This window comes from Cotesia glomerata, linkage group LG7 (assembly GCF_020080835.1).
Source record: "Cotesia glomerata isolate CgM1 linkage group LG7, MPM_Cglom_v2.3, whole genome shotgun sequence".
Lineage (NCBI taxonomy): Eukaryota > Metazoa > Arthropoda > Insecta > Hymenoptera > Braconidae > Cotesia > Cotesia glomerata.
Genome location: NC_058164.1, coordinates 25,071,386 through 25,079,976, shown reverse-complemented (window position 1 = coordinate 25,079,976; position 8,591 = coordinate 25,071,386). Strand labels below are relative to the sequence as shown.

At 31.8% G+C, this 8,591-nt stretch overlaps 1 protein-coding gene across 1 annotated transcript; it reads left to right on the top strand.

Moving 5' to 3' along the window:
• The first annotated feature begins 1,357 nt into the window (after nt 1-1,357).
• On the top strand, nt 1,358-6,592 carry LOC123269421 (cytochrome P450 6k1-like). Its single transcript, XM_044735103.1, has 3 exons — nt 1,358-2,298; nt 5,767-5,988; nt 6,056-6,592. Exons 1-3 carry the CDS (start codon nt 1,449-1,451, stop codon nt 6,469-6,471), a joined length of 1,488 nt encoding a protein of 495 aa, XP_044591038.1. The 5' UTR covers nt 1,358-1,448; the 3' UTR covers nt 6,472-6,592.
• Nucleotides 6,593-8,591: the final 1,999 nt, after the last annotated feature.

Genomic DNA, 8,591 nt, shown 5'->3' with positions numbered 1-8,591 from the left:
TTTTCAAAAACTTGACTCTAAAACTGACTCTAATTTCAAAAATCTCAAAAGCTCGACTGTAACTGTAACTCTCTAAATTCACACTAAAACTGTAGCTCCTCGTTACTCGGCATCTACGCTCGGACTCTACTCACTAAAGACTCGCTAAGAACTCGGACTCTCCTCACTGAAGGTTCGCTAAAGACTCACTTTTAATCCTCTCAATTATTTTCTATAAAATTTTGGCCTTGGAATATCGACTTAAAATCACAAAAAATCCGTTGGCGCTAGTGACGTTCATTTTAAATAGACCCCGGTCGAAAAAATAACGTCACATACATAGTGACAACCTTGCGGGGATAGTCAGGGAAGCTTCCTGTGACCTTCAAACGTCGAGATCTGATGAAAACTCGATTTTTACAAAACGAGGTGAAAACAATAACTTCCCGATTTTTGAAAATCTTCGATTTTCTTAGCGGGAAGTTAATAATAAACTAATTAAAATACTAGTTACACAATTTACTGTTTGGCTTTGGAACCTTGTAGAGGATGCAAAAACAATTCGAATGGTATATAATAATTATTAGAAATAAATTTATCAAGAGTTTTAAAGCCTAATAATACATCCCGGCACATAAACGCGGGAATGTGAACTTGAAAATTCTAAATTCCCAAAAAAATAACAAACTAATCAACTGTTTGGCCTGAAAACCTTGTAAAGGAAGTAAAAACAATTCAATTGATATATAATAATTATTAGAAATAAATTTATCGATAGATTCAAGGTCTATTATTTCTTACACGGAGTGAATTTTATTATAGCGTCAACAATATATATTTTATAGATTGTATTATCTCAGATTGTAATTAAATTTGTAATTGTCAAGGCGATCCTACCCTAATAAATCGGCACTAATCATTGAACCGCATCTTCTGCACTTCAAATTTGGTTATTAGGCTTTATTTTTGTAATGTAAAATAGATGACTAAAGTGAAGTTAGTTTAGTATCGAAATTCTCGATATCAATCGCAAGAAATCTGATTCTTTATCTGTTTAGAATTAAAGCGCGCGTGCAATTTCTATTCATCAAATTTTGCTCCTCAAAAAATTCAAATTTAAAATCCGTCTCTTTTATATCTTTAATCCAAATATATTTTATACAAAATAAACATCAACAAACTATTTATATATTTCAAGAATAAACTTATTGTTTAATAAATAAAAACCACAACGATTAAAAATAATCAAAATTATCACTAAAGTCCCCTTTCATCCAATAAATAACATTTGACCCACCATTTTTCCCCATCGTATCTTTTATTACTTACTCATTGATTATTGAAGCTTCAAGAATCTTTAATACTGGGTAATTTAAGATAAAAACGCATTTCTTCTCAAGTGTTCTTGTGAATAGTATCTCCGCAAAACTGTAGTTAAAATTAGAATAAAAGGACTTAACCTTAAAAAAATGATTCCAATAGAAGTGATTCTGGGATTAGCCGCAATTTTACTGGCGCTGTATTATTATTTCGCATCGGCGTACTCATTTTGGTCGTCACGAAACGTACCGGGGCCAAAGCCGATCCCGCCGCTTGGAAACATAACCCAAATTCTGATGGGCAAACATAACCCTGCGACATATTTGCAGGAACTGTACAAAAAGTACCCGGACGCGCCGATAGTTGGAATTTACCGCGTGAGGGAGCCAATTGCGTGTATAATGGACTTGGATTTGATAAGAGACGTGTTGATAAAGGACTTCAGCAAGTTTGTGGACCGGGGTCAGGAAATGAACGAGTCCGTGGAGCCGCTTTCGATCAACATATTCAATCTAGAGCCCAAAAGATGGCGGATGCTCCGCACAAAACTTTCTCCAATCTTCACTTCAGGAAAAATGAGAGACATGTTCCACCTGATCATCGAGTGTGCTGAGACTATGAACAAGTACTTGAGCAACTACGATAATCAAATTGTGGAAATGCGAGAAGTTACCGCAAAATTTGCGACCGATGTTATTGGTGTCTACGCCTTTGGGCTCAAGGCTAATGCGTTGGAAGACGAAAACAGCTTGTTTAGACAAATTGGGAGACACATGTTTGAGGTTAAGTGGACCACGGCCGGGAGAAATCTCTTGAGCACTTTCTTACCGACTATTTATCAATTGGTCGGGTGTATTTTGCGCGATGACAAGACTCATAATTTCTTGATTGATGTCACGAGAAATACGCTGGAGTACAGGAAGAAGAATAATATTGTACGGAATGATTTTATTGACTTGCTGCTTAGGATCAAGAATCAGGGCAAGATTGATGATATTGGTAAGGATGGAATTGTTATTCGGTATTTCTTAAAAATTTTTCCATTTCTTCTATATTTATAGAGGAGAAACTGCGCTTTTTTTTGTTTTGTTTTTTTTTTTTTTTTTTTTTTTTATATCGACATGGTACGTCTTAACCTTAAATAATTTTTCAAATTGCTATTTTACTATAACAAACTACTTGTTTCAAGTAGTTTTAAAAAATTAACTTGCGAATTAATTAATTAAAAGGAAAGATTTTATTTAGCATTTCTAAAATCCTTTATTTAAAAGTTGATGTGACGTTTTCATTGTTGTCGCTTTTTGTTGCTATGGTGACCACTTTGGCAACAATTACCATAGCAACCGCCCGAGTCGAAATTTAGAGCCCATTTAGTATTGAAAGTATTTTTTGTAATTATTATAATAAAAATTTACAATTGGTACCAACTTAAATCTCGCGTTGGTTGCATTTTTTATAGCAAACTATCCCCTTGAAACTACAGTTTATGTAAAAATAATTCCAGCGCACCCTGGCGGGTGTAGATGCAAGCTGTGAAATATCTTTTTTTAACTGTAGTTTCCCATCTAATGAAGGATTACTATGCATTCTCAAATTATTTAGTCTGTGGCAGATCACTTTGCCCATCGAAAAAAAGTCAGGATCGAAATTTTTGCGTTGCTATAGTTTGTGCTGATTAAATTTAATAATTTCAATTAGATTAATTGTTATAAGTGAATATAATTAATTAATAACAGTCAAATAAAGTGTGAATCACTGTTATAATATACAATTTATGAAAAAAAAAGTACGGTAGAATTAAATAAAATTTTGCAACCTCAAAATACCGTTCTGCTTACAGTAAACATAGTCGGTAGTCTGGCGCTCCGTTTACAGCAGATTTGAACGGAACTTGGCGCCAGATTCTACCGAATCTGTGGATAGAAAATTTCGGTCAACTTAACGGCAATTGTTTCAGTACAATTCGTTGAAGTAGATTTAACCATAAGTTTACGATAAATTGTAGATTAAAACATTGCTAACCTACTTTTCGTCAAGTTATCTATAATTCGTGGCACTAGACTATCTGAAAGTTACCCTGATAGCCCGAGTTTCAGACCAACCAAGTTGGTGTCAGATAGTTGCCACCAACTTAGCGACAACTTGGGGTCAACTTCCGAATTTGTAACTGTTGGCGTCAAGTTGGCTACAAGTTTCTGAGAAAAACAAGACCAATCTACTGCCGCAATATGTCGCCAAATTTCTTGAGAAACTTGACGTCAACTTGGTGCGAAAGAGTTTCGAAAGCAATTTTTGCGGACAACTTGGTGTCAACTTGGTGAACAACCGAGTTCATTTCCAAGACTTGCCGTCAACTTGGTGACAAGTTGCGGCAGTAAATCGACGGAAAGTTGCGACCAACTTGGCTATCAGGGTATAGTATGAGGTAGCTATCAGGACAAATTAGTTGTAAAATTTTCTGTACCGACTGAAAATATTTTCAATCAAGTGACAATAGTTATCGACCGAAGATACAGATCTCTTAGTTATAGATGCAGAATTCAAGGAAAAAATTCTTGAAATACATTTAAAGACAAATTTGTTCGTCAGGAATAGAAGCACGGTTTATGATTTTTTTCTGAAACATCACTACATAGGATAGAAGTACCGTTTGTGGCCACTGTACCGTTTATGGCCATTTATTGTTTAAATAAACGATAGAAATGAATTTATGTTAATAAATCATTACAAGATTTTTGTTTTAATATAAATTTTTCAAAACTCAACAAAAATATGGTTATAAAATATTATAATTTTTTATAAATTAATTCAAATGTTAACTGGCCAAAAACGGTACTTCTACCCTATTAATGAATATTAATTATTTATAAGTATTAATTCTATTTTATTATTTCAAATTATGTGAGTATTAAAATCCCGAAAAGTGTTGCTTTAATTCCAGCCATTTTTAGTAGATTTCATAGAAATCTAAATATTGTATTCGTTCTCATGACGCAACTTTTGGAAAATTTTGCTATTTCCTCACTCAGCTCGTCGAACTGATTTAGAAAATACATATGGTTCAAAAGTTTATATATGTATGTATATATACCCGAGAAAAAATGTTTATATATAATTGTATATAATCATATATGATTATATATAGAATCACATGTATAATTATGTACAATTATATATAATTATATATAAGTATATATAATTATATATAATCATATATGATTATATATGGGATTGTATATAAGATTATATATAATTATATATGACTATATATGGAGCAATATACAGCCATGCAGGGTTATATATAGTTCCATATATAATTATATATAAGTATATATAATAATATATGATTATATATGGGATTGTATATAAGATTATATATAATTATATATGATTATATATGACTATATATGGAGCAATATACAGCCATGCAGGATTATATATAGTTCCATATATAATTATATATAAGTATATATAATAATATATGATTATATATGACTATATATGGAGCAATATACAGCCATGCAGGATTATATATAGTTCCATGTATAATTATATATACTTATATATAATTATATATAATCATATATGATTATATATGGAATTGTATATAAGGTTATATATAACTATATATGGAACAATATACAGCCATGCAAGATTATATATGATTATATATGGAGCAATATATATATATGTATATATATATACGATATAACGGGCTATGTCTCTACTCTAACTTCCGCAATTCTAATCGGATCTCAATAAAATTTAACATACTTATTTTTTGACCGGTTTCTGAGGTTAAGTTCTAAGATGAGCCAAATCGGCCGGTTATTTTAGAAATGAGAGCAATTTGAAATTTTTGAAAAATTTCAAAAATTCCCATTTTTTTACTGTTTTTCCATGTAAATACTATTGAACACAATATCCTAATAAATTTATGTTTAATGCATCTGAAAGCTTATTAAATAAGCTTTAATTCATATATCTATTGATTTTTTGCGTTAAGAATGACCCTCCCAAAAATGAAATTTTACTTTTGCATTCGTTTCGGAAATGATTTCATGTGTCAGCATTTATATACAGTTTAACAATACATTAAAACAGCTAGTCGATTCATTCTTTTTTTTTTCTTTGATTTTTGTTTTCATACTCAATGCAACCTTGATTAGAAATTTTTTTTTATTCATCATGAAATCTACTTCCATTTCGGCTGCCGAATGGTCTTTTTAATTAATGTAAGAATCTTTTCTTATTTTTGACTGAGAATTTTAATAACCTCAAAGTTTTCAATTAAAAATTGTTTTTTCAAAGCCGCCATGTTTTATTGGATCTCTTGTGAAACTGGCCAGTTGCTTAACAAAAATTCGATATTATACTGGCCAGTTTCTGGTTAAAGTCTATTTTAACTATCTAAAAACTCGATTTCATTTCTACTGATAATTAGCAAAATTACTTGATATTGTTTAGAAATAACGGACAATCTACTAGCTGCCCAACTTCTAATTTTCTTCGTCGGAGGATTTGAGACATCTTCAACAACAATGAGCCACACTTTATACGAACTCGCGATTAACCAGCATTGCCAGGACCGTCTTCGCCAAGAAATCCGCGAAAGTTTGGAGAAGCACAACGGAAAGATAACCTACGACACCATCAAGGAAATGGAATACCTCGACAAAGTTTATCACGGTAATTATTAAGCTCATCATAATTATCCAGCTTTTCAGCTGATAATTTCTTTAACGAACCGTTTCAGAATCTCTGAGGAAGCACCCCGCGCTGATGATGTTCACGCGTCGTTGCACGGAGCCATACACGTTTGCTGGAACAAACGTGACCGTTCCAGCGAAGACTCTGGTCTGGATTCCGTTGTACGCGATTCAGTATGACGAAAGATTGTGGCCGAATCCGGAAGTGTTTGACCCTGAGCGATTCTCTGAAGAAAACATCAAAACTCGTCATCCTCAGGCTTTCTTGGCTCTCGGCGATGGTCCGCGCAATTGCATAGGCGCAAGATTCGGCGCTACCCAGGTCAAAGCCGGGCTGACCAAGCTGCTCAGTGAATACAAAGTTGAAGTCTGTGAAAAAACTGATCTAACTCGTGAATTGAACAGACGCGGGTTCCTTCTGGTTCCCAAGAACGGAATTCAGTTGCGTATTAAAAAATTGTAATTGCATGTATACAATTACTTACTTGTTTATAAGTTCATTTAACTTGACTTATCATTACATTTTTATCACGCCTATGAATAACTTTTATCTTGAGATATGTTAGGTCAAGACTTTTCTGTAAATTGAAAACAAATGGAAAAATTATGTATTATTAATAAACATTTTTTATAATATAATTATGATTTTAATAATTACTTTTTATTAATTAAGGAAAGTAGTCTTAAAATGAGCTCTGATTGGATAGTTGATTGGTGCGAGAAATTTAAATTGCGCGCGTTCTAATCCTAAACCAATAGATAAATTTTATAGTTTCTTTTTTTTTTTTATTTGTTTTCCAAAGTCGCACAAACTACTAAGGTCATGAGCGACTACGGTAGGGGTAAACTTTTGCACGCCTCATAGCGCGAAGCGCGTGAGGTTGTGCTTTATACTCGACTCGTCAAGGTCAAGCAATTTTGTGATCTTTAAATGTCTCTATCACAACCATATTACACTTATACAATAATATAAGTAGATGTACACGGAGAAATCACTTAAATCAAACCATCTTTTACTTTCTAAAATCATTTCATGTAGCTATTTTGAAAAAAAACGTTTTGAAAAAAATTTTACGTGGACGTCCGGATGTCACCCCATTTTGGATGTACCAATGATTACTCCCGAACAAATTAATATTTCAAGACCGGACCTTTTTTATTAGTTTACGAATGCGATGAACTGGGTCCGTATTTCATATCAGTAGCCTAGTTTACGTATTTTTTTTTTTAATTTAATTTTTATTAAAATTTATTACGATATAACCGTACAAAGACAAACGAATTTTTCTTATTTGTCACGTGAAAACTATGGCGCCACTTGATAAAGCTAGATTTTTTTAGACTGCGTACGCATATAACAAGAAAAAAGGGCGCTGATATTTAAAAAAAAAAAAGTACTCTGTAAGAAATTACTTAATTATAATTTTCTTTTTTTTTTATCAGTTACACAATTTATTTTTTCTTAAAAAATGAATGAGCGTTATGAGGCGTGCACTTTTGGATTTTCTAAACTTTTTGAGATTGTACTCATTTTATTTTTTGGGCTGAGCAGAATAATACATTTAAATATTGAAAATATTCATTAGTATATGCCGGGCTCGAACCCGGTCCCATGCTTTGGTAAGCAAGGGCCAGATCCGATTGGGCTACTGCGCGCCTCAAATTTGATAATTGTTAATCGTATTATCGCTTTCATTTTTTAAAAAATAAGTTTATTCTTACAATGCGTGTTAAAAGTACACAAATAAAAATTTTATACCGTCGTTTTAAACGGTGGAATATTCTCTGAATTTACTTTTAAATACGGAAAAAAGTAAACTGTAATATTCACTGGGATTCCGGTTAATTTTTATAGTTTTAAACAATAAAGCGGACATCGGGGTGGCAAAAATATAAATATTACAGAACTTAATGTAGAAAGTATAAAAGCCACAATTTATAATTTAATATCCAAAATAAGTGATTAGTAGCTATCACTATAGTAAATAACGACTCTTTCATCTCAAAAAATTACAGTTTCAAACAGTAAAAATTGCCATTTCAATATATAGTCTATATTATGAGGAGAAGGGGAACTTAGATGAAAGAGAAGGAGGTCTCACTATGGGAGAATTTAACATTTGAAACAGTAAAAATTATACTTTTAAAATATACATTTTACCAGTCCAAGCAAGTCAATAATTACAGTGATTTTTAGCGTTGCGTTTAAAATTTACCATTTTACTTTGTAAATATTGACGGTGCTTTTATTAGAAACTTACTAACTTTATTTTATACTTTTTACAAATCATAAGATCATTTTTTAGGTACCAAATGATAAATATCAAAGTCTGAATTGTTAATTATTATATTTTGACATTTTAGACATTTACATAGCAAATATTACTGTTTGAAATAGTATTTTCTTCCATGTAAAGAATAAATTGTAACGTTTAAATGGTAAATATTATAAAGTGAATAGTAAAATCACGATTTTACTGTTTGAAATGGTAATTTTTAGTAGTTGATCATTACTTATTATAAATCAACTGTTATTTATTACAGTTTACTTTTTTCCGTGCACTAAAATTTTTGACAGCCTAT

Excerpts from the sequence above, each read along its gene's own strand:
- LOC123269421 (XM_044735103.1), top strand. The coding sequence starts at position 1,449 with ATGATTCCAATAGAAGTGATTCTGGGATTAGCCGCAATTTTACTGGCG. Across the intron at positions 2,299-5,766 it reads GGGCAAGATTGATGATATTG|AAATAACGGACAATCTACTA; the intron begins GTAAGGATGGAA and ends GATATTGTTTAG. Across the intron at positions 5,989-6,055 it reads CCTCGACAAAGTTTATCACG|AATCTCTGAGGAAGCACCCC; the intron begins GTAATTATTAAG and ends GAACCGTTTCAG.